At 42.4% G+C, this 22,189-nt stretch overlaps 1 protein-coding gene across 1 annotated transcript in view; it reads right to left on the reverse strand.

Annotated features, from left to right (window-relative positions):
- The window catches only part of tmtopsa (teleost multiple tissue opsin a), a gene marked incomplete at both ends in the record, with an annotated part of 76,852 nt that extends 63,473 nt beyond the window's left edge, over positions 1-13,379 (reverse strand). Inside the window, 2 exons of the mRNA XM_083991224.1 lie at positions 3,710-4,038; positions 13,007-13,379. Coding sequence (XP_083847350.1) covers positions 3,710-4,038; positions 13,007-13,379 — 702 coding nt within the window. The remainder of the gene's footprint in view (positions 1-3,709; positions 4,039-13,006) is intronic.
- Between the last annotated feature and the right edge of the window lie 8,810 nt (positions 13,380-22,189).

Consider the following 22,189-nt stretch of genomic DNA (forward strand, 5'->3'; position numbering starts at 1 on the left):
GCACTGATGTACTGACACCGTCCTATGAGCTTGATATAGTATAACCTTTAATAAACCTGCATTAACTATTTCTGGCTACTTGGAATAGTGATACTATGCTCAGGTACTGTAGTGACTATAAAGCTCAATCTATAATGTCTGCCATATGTGTGCATGGTCGCTGCACAATCTTTGGTTTTGATTTTGTTTGTGATTTTGCCTATTTTTCAGACATGGGGTGCACTATTCCCAGTAAAAACAAACAGGGAAAAACAGAAATATGTGACTAGCGATACTGACATCATATCAGCAATATTAGCTGAATGAATAAGAACTGATTATTAACCATTTATCATTTAACAAGACATCAAATATCAGAACTCAAATCTCACATTTATTTTTGCTTTTACAAAAAGCATAAAAGATAAAATGTCCATAAATCTGCTTAGAAGCCAAAGAGAAAAGAAACTTTTAAGTAAGTAATCCTGTGATGTCAGTACACCCAATGGTACATACAGTAACAAACAGGAATGTACAAATAACTAATTCAGCACAATATTTTTTTCAAAATCTAAACAAGCAAGTGCTGAAAAAACAACACTCATGTTACAGCTTACAATTAAACCTGCTTAAAGGATCCATCACCTGAAAATCACTTTTTTTCAGGTTATTGCATGTATAACTCAATCTTCTCTGTCACTGTCAATAGCTGACATGTTTTCCGGGCAAAGAACTTCACTCTCGCCTCCTCCCCCTCGAATTCACCAGCAGAGGAAAAAAACGCGACGTCTGATTGGTCTTCTCGTTGACATCACAGAGAAGCCGAGGAGCCGAGGAGCAGGGGAGTGGGGGGGGAATACGAGCACGCCAAAAAGCTGCTTAATTTCCTGCTGTAGCGCTGTTATTACGTCACTTTATTAAGTTTTAATATTTTTTGATGCGAGAAAGTAACCGTTTAGATCCAAATAACGGCTGTTTAGAAGTTCGCTCTGATGTTTTTCGGAGAGAGTGAAACTCCACCTGTGGAGCAACGACCGGGACATCACAGAGGCAGCAGCCGGTCTGCTGACGTGCTCGGCCGGCCACAACTACGTCGACACCGCGGCGGACAAAACGTTCGTTAATTAACTTACCCACAGGCTTTTAGAGGTTTACCATCGGCTGGTTAACTTCTTTTTAGGATGTACATTCTGGTCTCATTGATGAAATCTAACAATTGCGGCAGTTTGTTTGAATGAAAAGTGAAGCTTCCTGTGTGTACTGGACAGAGGAGTGGCGCTGCCTGGGGGCTCTGTATGTACAGAAATCACCACATTTACATCAATAAATACATGTTTTACAATGAACCGATCAGCCTGCATTACATTTTATTTATTTATATATCCACCTTTTTCTGAACGTCAAAAACGTAAGCCGGTTTTGCTCTTCCGGTGGAATTTTATATTTACGTTTCCATGGTTTCAGTAGTCGCGGTAAATGCATGGAATTTTTTTTTTTCAATGACAATCTGTAAAACAAGATTGCGTGTTTTTCTCGCGAGAGCAAAATTGGGTACAAATACAGTAGGGATAAATAAAGGTGAATGTTGCATATTATTTCTCAAAAATGTGCATTTAAGACCCTTTCAACACCTAAAACCAATATAATAATAATAATAATAATAATAATAAATTTTATTTAGAAGCGCCTTTCACGCCACTCAAGGACACTTTACAGCAGTTAAAATCATCAAAAACACAGAATAAATCATCAATAAACAATACCAAAACAAAACACACAGCACAGAATAAACAACATTAAAAGCACAGAATAAACAACAATAAACACATCAGTAAAAATGAATAATGAAAAGAACAAATAAATAAAACTGTGCAGAATAAAAGGGAAGTGTTAGGATGAGGGGTGGTGGGGTGGATAGGCAATTTGAAACAGGTGGGTTTTGATTTTTGTTTTGAAAAGAGGGAGAGAGTCAATGTTACGGATGTGAGATGGTAAAGAGTTCCAGAGTCGGGGAGCAGAGCGACTGAAAGCTCTGCTCCCCATGGTGCTGAGGAGAGCAGGGGGGACAGTGAGGTGGAGAGAGGAGGAAGATCTGAGGGAGCGTGCTGGAGTGACAATGTGGAGAAGATCAGACAAGTATAGGGGCGAGGTTGTGGATAGCTTTGAAAGTATACAGAAGGATTTTGAATTGGATTCGTAATGTGACCGGGAGCCAGTGAAGTTGCTGTAGGATGGGAGTGATATGGTGGGAAGAAGGGGTTTTGGTGATGATACGTGCAGCGGAGTTTTGAACCAGTTGAAGCTTATGGAGAGACTTGTGAGGGAGACCGAAGAGGAGAGAGTTGCAATAATCAAGACGGGAGGTGACGAGGCTGTGGACAAGGATGGAGGCGGTGTTGGGAGTGAGGGAGGGACGGAGTCGATTGATATTACGTAGATGAAAGTAGGCAGCCCGAGTGGTGTTATTGATGTGAGATTTGAATGATAGAGTGCTGTCAAGGATGACACCCAGACTCTTAACCTGAGGGGAGGGGGAAACTGAGGAACTGTCGATAAGAAGGGGGAAACGGTCAATTTTGGATAGTGTAGATTTGGTGCCAACTAGAAGGATTTCTGTTTTATCACTGTTTAATTTGAGGAAGTTGGAAGTGAACCAGGATTTGATTTCGGTTAAGCAGGTGATGAGGGAAGAGGGTGGGAGTGCGGAGTTTGGTTTACTGGAAAGGTAGAGCTGGGTGTCATCCGCGTAGCAGTGGTAATGGATGTTGTATTTACGGAAGATGGTGCCAAGGGGGAGGAGATAAGTGATGAAGAGAAGGGGCCCCAGGACAGAGCCCTGGGGCACACCTGTAGTGACTGGGGAGGGGTCAGACTTAAAGGATTTGAGCTGGATGAACTGAGTGCGGCCTGAGAGATAGGAGTGAAATAAATACCAGGTGATGGATCCTTTAAACTTTAGTGTCTATCTATCGGTTCTGTTATAAGAGGAGTTTCTATCACTACTGATCTGATGTCAGCAAAGACAGCACAACTCATTTGACTGACAACTAACAAATAACCATTTGCAGTTGAAGCAGGGGGTGTGTCTGTGTTTGATTCAGTTGGAGCAGATTTACTGAGGGAAGTTGTGTTGCTTAAAGTTTGTACTGCGCATTCATGTCTTTACGGATTAGATTCTCTGAACATTTGAGTGAGCTAGTGGCAGCTCACGAGCCAAGACCCCTGATGAAGTAACATCTGAATATGATGAATAATGAAATACAGACATTTTGTGAGCACATTTGGAAATGGAATGTGGACACAATCAAGGCCACATGTGTGCTATCTAGTTATAGCAGGAAGCCAATGTAGACTATAATTATATTATGTCAATAATTCAACAGGTGAAGGGCAGCATTTATCAGCACTCTCTCTCTGTCTCTATCTCTCTCCCACTGTGTTTGCTCTCAAACAAGGTAACTGAGGTTAATAAGGGTCATAATGAAAGTAAATCAAACATCTGATTACTGATGGCTATTACCAATACAAACTCAATGTAGAAAGATAGAGCTGGCAGTTCAGCAAACTATCACAAACTTAGCCACTGTGCTCCAGTGTCTGTTGGTGTGTGTTGTTGCTGCTGCTGCTGCTGCTGCTGCTGCTGCTGCTGCTGCTGGATACAAAGTTCATGAGATCTGTGAGTGTGAACCAAAACGGTGAATCTGTGGCCTGGAAAAACCAAAACACTCACCTGTCTGATGGCGCACAGCAGCTTCCCGTAACAGAACACGATCACCAGGAACGGCACGATGAGGCAGAACACAAACAGGCAGATGATGTAAGAGATGTTATTGGCTGTCTTCTCTGTCCAGTCAACAGAGCAGGTGGTACCGGGACCTTCGGGGCCATAGTGGCTCCAACCTAAAAGCGGAGGCAGGGTCCAGACGAGGGAGTAGCCCCAGGACAGGGCGATGCCCAGGGAGATCTTGTGGTAGTTGGAGGGGTCGGCCTCAGTGGGGGCCATCATGGTGCTGTAGCGCTCGTAGGAGAGGACGGCCAGGGAGATGAGGGACACGATGCCTACAGCAGCAAAGACAGACCAAGGTATCACCGTCTTGTAGAAGCAACAGTTTATAGCACGGGGTTAAAGGTACATTGTGTATGAATTATGAATCTAGCGTTGTGGTTGTATATCACAAGCAACTCAGTCGTATTTCTCATGCTGCATTCACCTGAAATTGGGCAGACGGCAGATGGACGACAGCCGCTGCACGTAACGGCATAAACAAGCCTCTATGTAAACAAGTGGTCCGTCAGCACGAGGCAAAACAATACACCTGACAATATGTTGTCATGGCGATGTCGTATAGTTTACCTGACCCACGTTTTACCGGCTTTCTCTCGACTTCTGTGACTAAAATGACATCTGGTTTGTTAGCGACGGCCGTCTGCCCGACTGCAGGTGAATGCAGCATCAGTGTAACGCTCCATTCCTCCTCACTGCGTTACCGCGGTGACTTTTCACAGACGCCACCTCGACCTGAGCCGACAGCTCCGATGTCTCCGCTGAGTTTCCGTGGTTTCCTACCGTCACGCTGCCACTGAACGTAAAAACATGGAGACACCACATGGCAGCAGCACCGAGCTTACCCGCTCCATGGAGATATGAACGATATGAACGGCAAATTCAGAGCTGAAAGGAACACTTCAGTTTGTTGATGGGGGGGATTACTGATTAATGAAAAACAGACTTTTGAACCAAATAATCAATTTCCGTGACTAGATAACAGAAGTTACACAATGTCCCTTTAGATACATATCCAATACATGAGCAAGATGTAGCTAACAACAGGTCACAACAGGAGACAGCAGGTGCAGGTTTGTTGTCCCTCTTTACACCCTGACTACTGTACATCACATTTAATGAGACCGTCAAATGCAGACAAAATGCGCTGTCTGTCCCCGTGTTTATCTGCTCCGTGAGGGAAACATGCAGTCAGTGTGATATAAAGCCTCACAGCTCTCTCTGAAATCACAAGTACAGCTAAAATGAGCTTTATGGTTTATGGCTTCAAAAAGAGGCCGGGATATGATTTAAAAAAATTATTGTCCCGAGTGAAATGTGCAGTGTAATAAAACTATAGCAAACACAACGGTGTAATCATCTAATATTTCACTTCACATGCCGGGGCCTGCCGCAGATACGTGCAGCTGCAAATCATAAACAGCGGCACTACCTGAAGCAGTGCAGTATGAGACAACACAACAGACTTCATGAAGCTCCTTTTCTCTCCGCATATCAGTGTTCTTCTTTCTCCGTATTTCAAAAGGCAGAGCAGCAGGAACCTGGAGCTCAATGCTCATGCTGACCCCTCAGTCTTTTTTATCCTGTTAGCTATTTGTTTTGAAGCCATTATGATCTACAAGGCCGTCCTTCATGCCCATTGCTTTTCAGTTGGCAATGAAGTGGACCTAAACTTGATGCTCCTTTAGGAAAATGGTCCAGACCTTTTTTTTTTTGGAGGTACCAAAACTGTGACTACTCAGCATAACGAATGAATAAAAGTAAAAAAGTGAGGAGGGAAAGGCAGGATGGGGGAAGGGAGAGGGGGTGGAGTTAGAAAAATGAGGTAGGAGACTGAAACTGATTCCAGCTCTGTGAAGGTTTCTGTGTCTGTCTGTGTGCACCTGCATTACCGCTGCCTGCAGTCTCTTTGGCACAGCGGATTATGCTTGTCTGTTGCCCCCTGGTATTGCGGTCATGTTGTTTTTCCTGCACAGACTGCTTAGCTCTCTTACTGCAATATTACAAAGTCAACACAGTTTTACAACAACCCACTTGTGCTTCTGTTTGATGTGGGCTGACTGACTCATAGCAACCAACCCCAAACACACACCCATGTATTTTGACAAAGGATGTTTTCATCTCAGCTCATCACCACTCGATCTCATCCAGCGCAGCCTCTCGTCCTCTTCTCTGTCTAAACTCGGAAGTTTAACCGTAACAGCAGGAGGATTGTCTTTTCACAGGCGTACTGTCAGCAAAAACAATGGTGTGGTGCCATAGACCTAAAAAAAAAAAAAAATACACCTGCTAGATGAAGCCTTTACTCCAGTGTGTTTTAGAACAGTGAAAGTTAGACAGCTACTACAGCTTTTTTTAAACTGTGAGTATTTTTGTTAAATTGATGAATATCAGTCGACTTCAAATAATCTGCAGCTCTACTCATTGGTTCAAAACAGTGCCCTCTATATTACGCCACAGGAATCCATTAGCAGCAATCAATATGTCAATGTGTGTGTAAATGTGTCAAGAAAGCACTTGACTTCCAGGGCTCCATAATTCACATGTTTCTGTGTTTTATTCCTAGTGCTGAACCAAAAGAAGATATATTTAGAGTTTTACATACCAAAGAAAACATCTTAATCTAGTTATATTGTATATTTATATATTGTATGTATATTTTATCTCTCTTCTTTCGGGAGCTTAACAGGCTGGTGAGACAATCCGAAGAGAAGAGGTTCTGAGCCTCTCCTGTGATTGGCTGGCTATCTTATTAGAATGAATATAAAGCAGATAGACTTCAGGTACATGGTTGGATTGTGGAGCTTGGGGCATTGCTGTGGTCAGTGACTCCTTGGTTGTGACGTCACTAATAAGTTACACAAGTTCCGACAACTTGTATTAAGGCTCGGGACTGAGCATATTGATTGATGTTATATAGAACCTAAATCTGATTTATAATTTTAAAAACAAGGACACGGACATCTACCTGTGTACTATATGGGACCTTTAGATGTTTTCTGTATAGGATTTTCCTTGGAGTGCTTTCACTATTTTTTTTAGAACAATGACCACATCATTTTCTTAACATTAACCAGTTGGTAGCTATTGCTTACTGTACCAAAACCACAGACTTTCCTACCCTAAAAACTGAGTTGTATACCAAAACCTTGACAAGCCTTTTCACAGTGCAGATAAGCAACCAATCATATGAATCATTGTGTAATAGTTTCACATTTTGTTTTGAAGGTAAACGGAAGGAATATATTTGTGCTAGTAAAGATGTTAGATGAGAAAATGAACACAAAGAGAATGTGCTGTTTTTTAAGGCAATGGTGCATTTTGTTATTTGGTGGAGCTGATAAACAAATTCTCTATGCCTGCATGGGTTGCACCATGCACTGATGCACAGTTTCTCCTACAATACAGTTTAGATTTCTAAACCCAAAGTGTCCTGTTGATGCCTAGCACCAGTCTAGTATAAGAGCTGAGCTCTCATTTTCCTAATTTAATATCTTTATACCTTGCTGCGATCATTTTAATTTAAGGGGATGTGAGGCCAGGGAGTTGGCTTATAAATGCAACTGATCTGGAAATTACAGCGACAATCAAAGTGTTTTAATGCTGAACTGCTGCATTTAACTAATCCCTGAAATGCCTTTTAAGGTCAATATTGGCACCAGTACTGATCCAGGATCTTGGATCGCTGTATTCTTAATGGGATGAGCAAGATAATTCACTGTAATAATGCAGTCAGATTTCCTGAGAAACAGATAGGCAACGCAGGGGTAAATGATGTCACAACATGAGCGATTATGTTAATTACACTTTATAAGGGCTGCCATCCCAAAACCCAGGTAGCCAGGAGCATGTGGTGTATCACATTTTTGAGATTACAGGCTGATAATATCTATTTATGTCTACCGTGTCCACATCCAGCTTTGAACAAGGAGCCAAATCGAATCGCACTTTCCCAAATTTGCTAATTAGCAGCTGTCCTTTCTGACTCCTATGCAGAGGAGAATTTAATACTGGCTGTCGAAATGTTGCTGAAACAACAACAGCAGTCCTTTGGCCTCGGGCTCCTCAAAACCGTTGTATTTGATTATATTTTATCACATTTAAAAACTGGATTATGCCAGCTCATCCCCTCATGTCCACTGGTCTTTCTCTGGTTACACACCCCAGTTGACTGACAAGGAAATCTTTATTAGAGCTGATGTAATGCCATTGTGAAAGACAGCCGCACAACTCTGGGTGTAACTTCATAGCAACACAAATCAAACATCTCCCCTACATCCATCCTCCAGCAGTTTTCAGGCAGGATCAAAGGCAGCAGTTGAGTCTAATATTCCAAAATGAAACATCTTATGATCTGATAAGGTCTGAAATCAAGAAAAAGGAGTGAGTGTATTTGCTCTGCTGTGATGCTCCGCCACTGCCTCGCTGTCTTAGTTGTTAAAGAGTATATTGCTCTCTCTCGCCCGTCTGATACTGTATATCCAGGAAAATGCCGTTTGAATGAAAAACACAGGATCGAATAAAGCTTGTGTTTGGTCTATAAATCCCATCCCCGCGTCTTTCTCCTCAGTCATCACAGGTGCACAGATGCATTGTGATGCCACGAAAGAAAAGAGAGAATGCTTTCCTTAGGTAGCAAATGTCTGGCTTGCAAACAAATGACTGCATGACTCAAACCAGGAGCCTTATCATCCACTAAACATATCTGTGTCTCTGTTTTAGGAGACCTTTTATTCACTATTTATTACACCGGTCATTAGCCGACTCACTATCTTTGACCTTTATGGCGGAGCAGCGTTGTTCTGCTTTCTTTCTCCCTGCTGAGACTACTTCCCACCGTCGCAACAAATTAAAATCACTCAGACCAGGTGCAGCTTGTGCCTGCGTGACGCACATGTATATGCATTCCCTCCCCTCTGTACATCTTCATCCATATCTGCGCTCATTTGTGTGTGTGTGTGTGTGTGTGCGCGCATGCAGGAGGGCAATCTAACTTCAGTATGCAGCGAGTGGGCCCAGCAGTGCAAGGTTAATCCAGTGACTGTGTGCAGAGATCACTTGAGGCAGAAGGAGGCAGTCGACAGTATGCAGGGACACGCAGACCCGGTGTCAAATAAAGACAGGGAAAAGATTCTGTCCTGTTCCTCCACAGTGTAATGGAAGACATTAAAAAGTTCAGGGGGGAGAGAACGGGAAATGCAAAGAGGTGGGCAGGAGAGGTGAAGCAGTTAAACAGGTGCCAGGAGGTTGATGGCAAAAGAAAAAGTACAGGGTGAAAGTGTGTTGACATGAGTGCATGCACACACACACACACACACACACACACACACACACACACACACACACACACACAAGCAAGCACGTCTCCACAAATTGTTTTCAGTTTGTGCTCTTGGCTCTAAGTCAAAGCAGTGGATCTTCAGTTGTTCAGTCATTCAAAAATCTAAGGCGTTAGAGGCTAAAAGCAGGAGACAGCGAACAAAAAGTAGAAATCAATATGGAGAGGAAGAGAGGGAGGACGATGTCCTAACGCCTCAGCGACAATGTGTTTTGTCACTGACAGTGATGCCCTCTAATTTGAAGAAACATCGATCACTCAGAAAAGCTTTATAGAGATTTGGTGAAGACAGACACAGTCACTTTGTCAAAAGATGCAGCCGGCATTATTCATCTAAACAATCAATTTCACTTTTCCTATCTCTGACCTCCTTCATTCCGTCTTTCACTCTGGTTTTACGAGCCCATTGAGGAATTACTCATCCATAACCAACGGGCGCTCTAATGATGTCTGCGAGCCATGTCTCTCGCACAAATACGCGCTGTCTCTCTTCCCGCCATGTTTTAGCTTGGAGAAGCTCAAGTCCTGTTTGACAGGTTTTTAATAAATTGGCTCCTTGTGGACGTCACAGTTACACATCTTCAAGATGGTGCTCAATCTCAGCATAAAATTCAAGTTAGCAAGGCAGCGGGCACAATCAGAGTACATCCAGATACTGAGCGACATTGGAGGCTCACTTTATTCTTCACAATATGACTGAAATGAAGTAATTCTGTTTTCAAAATTGCCAAACTTATCCCAGAGGAAGTGAAAGTAGCACTGAAGAGTCTGTTTTCAATTTAAAAGTTTGACAGATTCAAGAGGCTGTTAAGCAACAGGAAATTCAATTGAGTTAAGTTGAATGTAACTGTGTGAAAATTCTTAGTAGGCCAGGGAAAGCAACACAGCAGCCGGGTGACAGAAAAACCACAGAAGGAAAAGTCTGCAAGAGTGGCCTGCAGCATGAATCTTAATCACCAAGAGTAATGTGTGTAAATCTTTAGTTCCCTGCTCTGCTGCATGTATAGATGGGTCGACAGGGTGCCCGGGGTTTCACCATGCAAATGTCACTGAAATACTGTAGATACCATCATCAAAACAGACAACAGCAAAACCAGCCCATACAAAAGCCATTAAGAGATTCAAATCGACCGCAAAGACACACAAAACTATTAAATGACTATAAAGAGATACAAGAGTACAAGAGACATAAAGGATCATAAAGTAATTAAACTTTACCTAAAACAAATGCAGAATAGCAAAAGCTGAAGACACAAAAGGAAAGCAGACTGATGCAAAACGACTATAAAGTAACATCAACTGTCTGCAAAGAGACAGAAGACTACAACATAGATACAAATGACTACAGAGGAACAAAACCAACGGCAAAATGACAAAATGAGAACAAAGACTCTCAAAACTGGTGTTGAAAAGAGACTGAAAACAACTCAAGTGGAGCCAAGACAACACAAAGAGACAATGATGCTTAATGTCAGCTGGACTCTGGAGCAGGTGATACTCCAGATAAGGACAAATGTCTGAAATCTTTGGTTACAACAGGTATCACAGCCCCGATGTTTGTCTCGTGTGTTGCTGAGATTATGAGTGGTTACTGGGGTTTTAAGCATCAGGAGATTGGACGCACTGAAGTGAGTGAGAGGGAACCCTTCGTGCAAGATTTATGAGCCCTTTATACAAACTTCATCAGAGGAAAGTTACGGCCGCTGACTACAGACGCTCAGAATGCAATGTGCAGTCGTAAAGGGAGCTGGAGGTCTCTGTTTCTGAAAAGCTCTGAATATTTCATCAAATGTTATCTTTTTTTTTTTTTTTCAAATCCTGTGAAAAGCCATTCACAAAGCCGACATGCTTTTTTAATTATTACTATTATTATTATTTTATTATTATTCCAGAGGCCAATGAACTTCAGGAAGTCATTTTTAGATGGAGCTGACCGTGAAATTCAGCGGCTATGATTAATTGATGTGGGCTGTATTGCTGAAAACAAAGTGGCACAGGAATGAAAACATGATAAATTATTCAAACGGGACTAAAGGAGTGACAGATGTCAGTTAAAGTTTGATTATCTACACATGCAGCGAATTTCACATGCGTATAGATTGGGGTTTCTGACACAGTCAGTCATGCGGGATCATGAATGTGACAGACATACAGTCATCTTTCATACCCACTGCATCTCTCGCCCCGCCTGTTTCTTATTCCCAAAAATATGCAATTTGAATTTGAGACCTTGGCTTCAAATCATGAATTGTGAAATATCCTTTGGCTTTGACAGAATGTGTAGCCACAGTATAAACAGCAGTGAAAATGTTATAGCATTGTGTTAATGTCAAAGATTTGAGAAATGAGTGTGTTCCCAACCCAATATCTCACACAGCCCGGTCTCTGAAGGTTGTTCAGATGGCTGGGAAAGCTTTTTACAGCAATTAGTGGAGACTGATAGCAGGAGAGTCTGTTCATTAAAGAAACCTGAATTACGCATCAGGCCAAGGACGTGTGGTGATGGAAGCATTTTCATGTTCATGTGATGCATTAATGAATCTTCTCCCATAGGCTATCAAACAAAGTTCATGAATTAAACTGACTGGCACAATGCTTCAATGGGTTTCATCCAAAATTCCTTATTTGCAACTTCTTTATAGCAGTCCTGGCACATCCAAAGGTGAGCACTAAGCTTTTTTTTTTTTCTTTTTTTTTTACTTCAGTATCCCAGCCTGGCCAGACTCCAGGTGAGTGAGTGCCTTATTCTCCATTGCATCATTGTGGCACATTTGCATCGATATCAGCACAACTGAGCAAAGGTAGACCGCCTCTACTCTCATTACTAATTTCCCCTGGGTGATTTTATTCTGCAACAAATGCTGTTGATGCATCTGCCACAGCCTGATCACGGAGCGAGACCGACAGACCCGCAGCCAAATGAACAGTGATGAGGCTCCCTTTGCCTCAGGCGCAGACACTCTAACTGTATGATAACAAGCGTTTAGCGGACACTTAGTGGCAGCCTGCACACTGCTTTACATACAGCATACGTGCAGCGTTGTCAAGAGTTCCTAATGACATTTGAACGTGTGACTGAGAGCCGTAAACACACACACAGACTATGCGCTTCTGCTCCAAATACCCAGAGCGGTGTCTCATTATGAAAATGCAGCACATGCATCTTTGGAAGTGACTGGAAGTGGTTCAACAGCCTCAGCAGGAGATTATGACCATGAGCAGCTCCACTGAACTGGTTTCCACAACTCATCAACTAGAAAGAAAAAATATGGGGGTATCTGCATGTGCATGTGCAGCCAGGGGTCTACTGGACCGTGATGGAGGATTTGCACCCTCAAAGTCCGTGATCCGCAACACCACACCGGCGCTCTTGACTTGAATTATTCTGCGCTTTGAGCAGCAACAGCAAATAAATGACATGATCTGCACTTAAAGACCGTAACCTTATCATGACCGTAGGCTGCAGCATGATCACACCCACCACTAAGAAAAAGAAACAAGATATCAGTGTTCAAACCCAATCAACTGGCCGAACAATACTAATAATGATGGAATTTGGTGCATGTAGTCATTTTCATGTAGGTTGGGCGGATCTTCAGGCTTTTCTATTAAAGTTTGACATGGTCGTAAAGAGGCACCGTGTTCATCACAGCGGATGTTATAAACCCAGACAGTCAAAGATTTATCTGATGTTTGAAAACGCGCTGTTCCGACCACAGAAATGAAGATTAACTTCATGCAACCTAACGAGTGCAGAAGGATCCGCACGCAGCGCACCATCACTCACACCCAACATCAGAAATAGAAAATAAAACAGCTCGCAGATGTGCAACAAACACGGCAAATCTAACAGAAAAAAACATATATAATGAATATCGCTTCACACATCCCGCATTCCTACTCACCAAAGAGGGAATTGGCGAAGCCGTACCACACGCATCCGCTCTCTCCTATGAGCCACCGTCCCTGCGTGCTGGCCGCGAAGCTGAACGGAGTCCCCAGTACGCACACCAGCAGGTCGCTGATGGAAATGTTAATCAGGAGCAGGTTGATGGGCGACCGCAGCATCTTGTAGCGGCAGAAGAGCACGAGCACCAGCAGGTTGTTCAGAAGTCCGAAAGTGCCGATGAAGCCCAGGCACACAGCCACGATCAGGTTCCCGGTCGGGGTGAGGGTGGTCCGGTATGAGCCGCCCCCCAGCTGCCCTTCCCCGGCTCCGGCGCACACAGCGCTGTTGACCCCCGCGCAGCCGCTCAGGCTCACGTTGGACACGATCATCACGGCGGCCACAGTGCACTGATCAGCGGCTAATATGTCGTTTCCATTTCTTTTTTCTTTTCTTTTCTTTCTTTTTTTTAAATGTGTGTTTGAAAAAGATTGGACAGTGTCGCTCCAAGCCCTGCAGCACTTGTTGCTTTAAAAGAAATGGTGACCGAGAGGGGAAAAAAAGTAAAAACCAAGCACGAGTGTGGGATGATACACAGTTTTTTTTGTTTGTTGGGGGTATCAAAACTTTATGTCTCAGTTCAAAGGGGAGAGGGAGTTAGGAAATAAAAAGGAGGAAAAAAAAAAGTTTGGTCAGGCTTTGCTCCACCGTGTGGCAGGCTACAATGCACTCTCTGACTCGCGCACCTTCCCTCTCTGTCCGTATTTAAATCACCGTAGCCCGCTCTCCAGCAGCTAACGTCTGGGTAGGGGGAGGGGTGGGGGGGGTGGCGTGGGGGCGCACACGTTTCGGCGATGGGGAGAGAGCCGCATGGAAATCCAGCGGCAGACCAATCGGACCAATCATCATGTGGCTGTATAAGACAGCAGGACTGCGCTAAAGCCAACTCCCCCTGGGCACAAAGCCACTCTCAAAAAAAAAAAGAAGAGAAAAAAAAGTCCACCTTAGAAGTTTCAGCAGCTGCTCCCTTGTATTTCTCCCACTGCTGCTATATGGAATATAATTAAACAAAACTCCTTAACAGGGGTACGCCATCATTGCCGCATGAGTTTATGAGTGACAGCTCCTTTGTTGTCATCATCCATAAAGTCATGTAACAGTGTGGACCCACACCGTCCCACTGCTGCAAGTTCACACTTTGTTCAGACCTAAAAGTCAAAACAAAACCACTTTCTGGTGGAGTGTGTGTACAGTATGTCTGCCCTACAAAGGCAAAGTGCAGCATCTGCATTTTTTCTTTTTTCTTTTTTTTGACCAATCAAAAGTGTGGCATATTCTCTTCAATCTGGTAGAATTTGATTGGTACTGCTAAAATTTCCAGAGTTATTGGGCTTTTTATTTTGCTGTCCATCCAAAACAACATTGTGAAACAAAGGCAAAGTGCAGTATCTGCAAACTCCCTACATTCTATAATTTACTCTATAATTCCATTGGAGTAAAACCAAGCCAAAATGCTGTGTCTGTAGCTAATACCAAGGCAAAGTGCAATATCTGTGCCAAAACCAAGGTAAAAGTGCAGTATCTGCCATAAAACGGTCAAAATTGGTCAGAAAGACAAACTACAAAATACATTTAATTCAGTCCACCTAATCAATTATAGACTTGGTAGTTATTCATAATTTGATGCTTATAAACCTGACAATGAAAAACACAAAAAGCTGTTTTTCTCAGTTTGACATTTTTACAGATTGCACTTTGCCTTTGTAGGGCAGATGTGGTTGATGTGTCCAAGTCATCATCTGCTATAGTGCAATTTAAAATAGTTGTCATATAGCAGCAATAAATGAACAGTTTTTTGACACCTGTCTACAGAAATGTCTCTCCAGTGTCAGCCTCGGTTCAGCGTGTGTAGTCCTATGTATTTGTGTAGTAAATCACTGACTAACAGCATAAGTAATGTTCAATGAAAAATTGTTGAGTGATGTTGATGTGATAAGACACATCGCTTTGTGAGACCACAGTGCTGAAGCTGTGACTGTAATGTCTATTGTCTACAAAGGGTTGACGCACAAGATGTCCTATAAGACATAAAAGTTCAGGGCAGCGCAGGTCAGGAGGACATACTGTACATCAATAAGTGGTCAGGTCAAACTTCTGAAATCATGATCAATAAACACTGTAAAGCCACCAACTTCAGGACATAACATTGTGTTCCAGTAATAATAGAAAAATAAATCCCCTGTTATGTTTTATGACATATTTTCATTATTGCACCATCTTGTGCAGCTTGATTTATTTACTGTGACATTGTTTGCAGCTCTATCGTTTTATTCATTTATTTATTTTTTGGCGAGGGGCAAAGCAAAGTTCAATAAGCTCTAATAAGCCAGCAAAGTGGGAGCCATTTCATTTTATGCCCTTTATTCTTTACAAAAAACTGTGAGACAACCCCCTCACCAGTTCAGGATCTACAGCACATGCAGGCGGGTCCGGGGGAAGAGAAGTCTTTCCATGCCTGAGGAGGTGACTCATGCAGAGGTGGCGTATCTTCCTCTGTCTGGCACTGACTCAATCAACTGATCAAGCAAATGTCTTTGTCTAGCACACAAGAAACTATTGAAAATTCATAATACAGACTTACATTTTTGCTCTGCAGCCTTGTTAAAAATCTCTGGAGGTTGGCCTGTGTGCAAAGCAGCCGGGTTAAAAAAAAACAGAACAGAAAAGAAGTCATTATGCATCTTGTAATAGAATTATAGTTCGAGCCTGATGTGAAATACTTATGATAAGTTTTGTAATTTTTTCAGCAGACAGAAAGGAAAGGCAGCATTTATCTGTTGCACCCTCTGAATCAGAGGGATATGATGATCAGAAGTGCTAGAGGGCAGACCAGGTTGTACGTTGTTCCCTCACAGGAGGAATTTGATTTAGCGCCTCTTCCCAATGATGCCCAGGAGTCTCCCTCATGCCAACGGTTGAAAGCAAGTTCTGTTTTATAGTTCTGCTCCTGCAGTTTCTTTTCCTCCACATTAAAAGCATACAATTGCCCCTAGTGTGACTCACTTTAAGACACTGAACCAGAGATAAAATACAGTAGTTCCTTCTGTGTAAACAGAGACACGTGGATGACAAGTCACTTCTTCTCAATGTCATTTCTTTGTCTGTAAGGGATAGTTCACCCAAAATTGAAATTTCACTCATTATCTACTCACCCTCATGTGGACTAAGGGCTGGGAGAAGTTTCAGAGTCCTCCGTGGCTTCTCTGAGTTACAGGCGGTCTCGGCGTAGCAGTGCATGTCCATATGACGGCTGCAAATGGATACCAACTGTCTTCGTAACAAAAAGACACACCAAAAAACATCCAGATACCTCCATAGTGCTCGTATGTCATGTCCGTCTTGTATTGAAGCCCCACAATGCGAAATTGTCCCAAAAAAAATTAAATAAGACTATATTTCAAGCTTGTTTTGTAATGGAAGCTTCTCGAAGCTCCTCTTCCCGGTTCGTCCAATTTAGACGAACTGGGAAGAGGACAGACCCTGGTTCGTCCAAATTTGACGAACCGGGAAGAGGAGCTTCCGCTACAAAACAAGCTTGAAATATAGACTTATTGAATTTTTTTCGGGACAATTTCGCATTTCGGGGCTTCAATACAAGACGGACATTACATACGAGCAGCATGGAGGTATTTGGATGTTTTTTGGTGTTTCCTTTTTGTTACGAAGACAGTTGGTATCCATTTGCAACCGTTATATGGACATGCACTGCTATGCCGAGACCCCCTGTACCTCAGACAAGCCACGGATTAACTCTGAAACTTCTCCCAGCCCTTAGTCCACATGAGGGTGAGTAGATAATGAGTGAAATTTCAATTTTGGGTGAACTATCCCTTTAACTGAGCTACTGTCCTCTGACAGTATTTCAACTGAAGAAGTTGAAACATTTGTACAGATTTCAAACTCAACACTCAAAATGAAAATTAAAGCACAAGTCAAATCAGAAAGACTATCTCTGTCTTACTCACATTTCCTCCCTCTCTTTCCTGGCCTTCAGGTGTTTGGCTGGTTGGGCTCATGGTGAGATCAGATTGGTTACTACACATTGTCCATACTTAAAAGATCTGTGCTCCTCCTTCACTCTTCATCCATCCAGACTCTCACTCACATCTCCCACTTGTCCTCCCTGGTTTAGCACATAGCAATAAAGTTAATTTGTTAGAACTAATGAGTCTTTCCTGATTGAACTTCATATTCAATATCTCAAATACTGATTATGAAGCTTTGTGAAATTATGTTGTATTACATCACTATCCAGCCTCCACTAAAAGAAAGCATTAACCACCAACAGACTGAAACGTATACCCAAGCCTCAAGAAACAATGGCTCACATACAGTATCATGTGTCATTCATACTAATTAATAATACATTAAAATTCCACCCAGCCAACCACCAACTGATTAAACAGTGTTTGGTTTTTGAATTGAAACCAATGCATAAACTAATTCAATAATATAATTGTATTTATTTAACAGATATTGACACCTCTACTTTTCTGATGAAGTGAATGTTCTTTTTTTCCCTTTTTTTTCTGCGACTGACATCCAAGCTGCTGTCTGAAATCTATGCAAAGTAGGGCTCAACTAAAATTTAACTTACTGTAACTGAAATCAAAATATGGCCAAGTCTAATACAGAAATCCCAGGGCTTTTTGATAAAAAGTAAAAGGTGTTAAAACAAACCATGTGGTGTTAAGTGACCTTATTCTCTATGTGTGTGTGTGTGTGTGTGTGTGTGTGTGTGTGTGTTTATCTTGTGTAATAGGGCCAGGACTCAATTAAAACAATTCATCTAATTAATAAGAGGCTTTGTAATTAATTAATCGCAATTAATTGCATTTTAATCGCATATAAATATTTGACCTGAGAACAGTGAGAAGCATTTTTTTCACATGGATTTTAGTATACCATTGAATTACTGAATAGCTTAAGCAACAAAACATTGTGTTTTTTTTTTCAAGGTGGTACTTAACCAAGACCAACATGCAAATTATCGATTAATTCATTAATCGATATTTGATACAGATTTAAATGGTCTTTCCTGCCAATACACTATGATGATTACTGTAGTATTTAACTAGGCTACATAAATCACAGTAGCATAAACTGATTTGTTGAACGGACCAGGTGATGGGCTGACTGGTCCTGTCTAACTTCTGTGTACTGGGTGCCATTGTGCAGGGTGTTAAGGCTGCCTTCCTCCACTGCAGTCCCTATGGTCCTGGACCCTCTGGCTGGTGGGGTGGGCTGCTTTCAGCTGGGGGGGACTCTATCAGCTGCTCCCACGAGAGGCATTTGACGCATTTGACACCAACAAGGTTTAATTTTAAAACCAGATTAAATCATGGTTTAAGTTTAAATTCTGTTGCACGTTAACTGTGTTTTAATCACATGAAGGTGTGTGTGTGTTTGTGTGTGTGTGTGTGTGTGTGTGTGTGACTGTAATCACATGAAGCTGGCTCTAGAGTCTGTGTGTGTGTGTGTGACTGACTTGACACATAGTTAGTTAGTAGCTGCATCCTGTGTCAGTCTGATTTAGCTGTGTCGGTGTTTATAAACATTTAAACGAGCGCCAGGTGGATTGTTTATGAAGTTAACGAGCTCTGGCCTGAGGATCAAAGAGGTAACCACAGCGATAGGGGCCCCCGCAGGCTGAGACAGACAGAAACGTGGAGAAAAAGAGCCATTTTCTGCCTCTGCACCGGTCTCACATTTAGGCTTAGCATGACAAAACGGTAACTCCTATCAGAACAAAACACAGATCAACGTTGCTCTAAGGACTTACTGAAGATTTTGGTACGATTTGGTGTTTCTACAGTAAATATTTTGGCGACGCTGGCAGTTTTAAAACATCAGGCCGTTCTGCTTCTCTCAGAAAATATTTGTATTGGAGTCAATGAGGAGCAGAGACAGACGTGGCCGCACTTAGAGGCTCAGAGTTTAAATTCTGTAAGTCTCTCTGATATTTTGAGCAGATGATGAGTGACAAAACAAGTTTGTCTTACAAATTCTGAAAAAATTATGTGTGTAGAGTGTAAATTGTGGCCGGGCCGAGTTTGGAAAGAGAAAAAATCTGGAGTTTTTCTGGCATCTCTCCCACTCTAACCGATGATGTCACGCACTCTGACACGAACATTCCGTCCAATACACAACCATTATAATCTCATTATTTCTCCAAAAAATGATCATGGTCATTGAACAGGGATTGATCAAAAACTATATGACTCTTCGAGTTGCAGGACTAGTTGCGGACCGAAAAAGCGTCCGGAAGATGAAGGAGAATAATAAGAAAAAATCCACACAATAACAGTGGTCCCTGCAGCTATTTCATAGCTGTTGGGACCAGTGCCCGGTGCGATTGCCCGTGGCCCTAATGACTTGTCATTTGATTGTGAGGGATGAGTGAGAACTCTTTTACTTTTTGTACATTCTTTTAGGAGTTAAAAGAATAAAGTGTACATTTAGTGAGGGCAAGTGTGTGTGTGTGTAAGAAAGCGAGAGAGAGAGAAAACACAAGATTGAAAGTCGCATCTGATTAATTTATGGTTGGTGTCTACATTAACTATGGACAATGGTGCAGAAACACAGCAGCTTCTGTGAGCTAATCCAAATTGTATCATCCTGAAAAACACTGTGGCTCCATCCACCCAGTATGTAGCAGCCTGTCACAGCAACCTCCGGCTAGCAGCTCACCTTTCACCACCGTCCACTCAGCACAAGCCACTCACGACATGACGAAACTCATCATCACATATTTTGCAATTGCATTCAGGAACAGAGAGGGGTGTGATTTCTTCTTCCTGAAATACCACAGAACTCGGCTGGCAGTGGCAGTCACGATATCTGACACATTAACTGATTGTTCTTCAGCCGATTGAATAGGTAAGGGTGTGGATCGACCCCTGCAGACTGTTAATGAGTTCCAGTGGGATGCTTAGGTGATGTGAAGTCATTGTTGCCAAGGGAAGCTCTCAGTGAGCGAGGTCCAGGAGGTAATGCCCATCCAGCATCACATTTCTGAGAATTAAGTTGAAATATTGCTTAAGTCGCTTAGTTGCTTAGTCGTGTTACGCGACTAAAAACATTTCTTTTCCGCCCAGCTATAGAAGATGCAGCCACGTGTATGTTTATGTTCACATCACCAGGCTTGTTAATCTATATGTGACCTTTGGTTTTGTGCTCATTTACATATGCAGGTAGATTCTGCATGATTTTTTTCAGACTGTTTCAGATCTTTACTGTATCCGTGCACATTTTTTATTGCAAGTTCCTCTTTCTTCTATTTTCCTAAATTTAGGTATTGTATCTGTCGTATTTATTGTAACCAGGCAACCAATCAAACATTACACAGTATGGCAGCCCCCCTTCTCAAACCTACGAAAGTAACCCCAACAATTGCACTTTACCTTTGTATATTGATTGTATTTTAATATTGTTGATATTTAATATTTGAATTCCTTACACTCAGACATGTGGGAAAGTGATTGGTTTGTGTCACACAGCCACTCCTATTTAAGATGGCTTCCTGTGTTGGCACAAACATTTGCTTGAAGAAGGTTCAGTACCGAAACGTTGCAATAAATTCAGCAAGTTGGCTATGTGTGCGGGAACTCTTCTTTGTTTAATTTTGACTTAATTGTCACCCTCCGACGCACCTGTCAAGGAAATAGATGTACGAAGATTTTGCTTTTTCAGTGTTTACGCTACTAAAAACATTTCTTTACATGATCAATGCTACTTCTGTAACTTTGAGTTCAATGTAAATTTTAGCGCTAAATGTATTTGGATTTAGATTTAGGGAGCCTGTGCATATTCTCATTTGTCCAGGTCATAGTATTTCAAAGGAGGTTAAATCGAAAGCAACTGGACTTAGTTATTTGTCTAGGAAGACGTTTCACCTCTCATCCAAGAGGCTTCATCAGTTCATGTACGTGTGACAGTTGAGGTTCCTGTCACTATGCCCCCAATTGATTGTGCGCCCTGGCTACTTGGCCAAGGGGATGTCCCTCTGGCCAAGTGGCAAGCGTGCATGACTCTTACCCGGGAGGTGTGGGTTCCATCCCCGCCCAGGCCCTCTTCACCTTGCCACATTCGCATCTGACCAGGCTGGGACTGGTCCAACTATCTGGTGTGGAGACTCACTATTTAACCTCTTGTGTGGGCGTTCACAAGGCTGATGATGTCACTGGTTCCCTTTTGTGCTCCAAGTGCCAACGACAGTCGTTTAAGTGACTGTCTTTGATGGAAAGTTGGTTTCGACTTCGTTAGTGCCCTATGTTGTTATAACGACAGTCGTTGGAGTCACTTGCCACTTGTGAACAGTTAGATTTAGGGAGCAAACTAGAGTGACCACCTCACCTCATAGTGGAGATCTGAAGGAATTAGATACAAGATATTATGTATATTATGTCACAGTTTGCATATGAATTCTGGGGTTATGCCCAAATGTCCTTGACCTTTGACCTCAGATTTGTTGAAATGAAGATTGTGCCAGTATGTAATATAATAAGGAGTCATTGTCAGTGTGTCGCTGACCTACCTGCCACTGTGTCATGTTTATCACAGGTCAGCCTTTGCTCATTGCTCATTTGCATACCTTCTTTTTATCGAATGCATATCACATGCACTTACATTGACAACAAGAAATGAGAACAGCCCAGTACACCCAGGCACATCCCTCTGTGTGGGTTCTCATCCATGCATACATGGCACTACAGTATACTCACAGCCAGCAAATTAACCTCTGCTGATTAGGTAACTGCATACATATGTAGCTGAGTTTGGCTTTACTTCTAAATGAACACAACAAAACGTCTAGTACAGGACAGACAACATACTGTATGATCAGCGCTTCACTGATCTTGTAGGAATCCAGTAATGTTATAATCCAGTCCAAAGTGCCACAGTTGAGGTTGTTTGTACCCACCAAACCTGAATCGCTTGCTTCAAACATCTGGGGTACTAAACCGTCACTCACAAACTCATGAGTTATAGGGACACACAGCGGAACAGAAAAAAAACACTCTTGCCAGAGGTTTGTGCCAAAACTGCAAAGTCAGGCAACGAAAACAAGAGAGCTGGCAGGAAAAGTGCAAAGCCAACAGTGAGGGCAGAAATCTGATCATTGAGAAAGAAGCAGTGAACA

This window comes from Trachurus trachurus, assembly GCF_905171665.1.
Source record: "Trachurus trachurus genome assembly, chromosome: 17".
Classification (NCBI taxonomy): domain Eukaryota; kingdom Metazoa; phylum Chordata; class Actinopteri; order Carangiformes; family Carangidae; genus Trachurus; species Trachurus trachurus.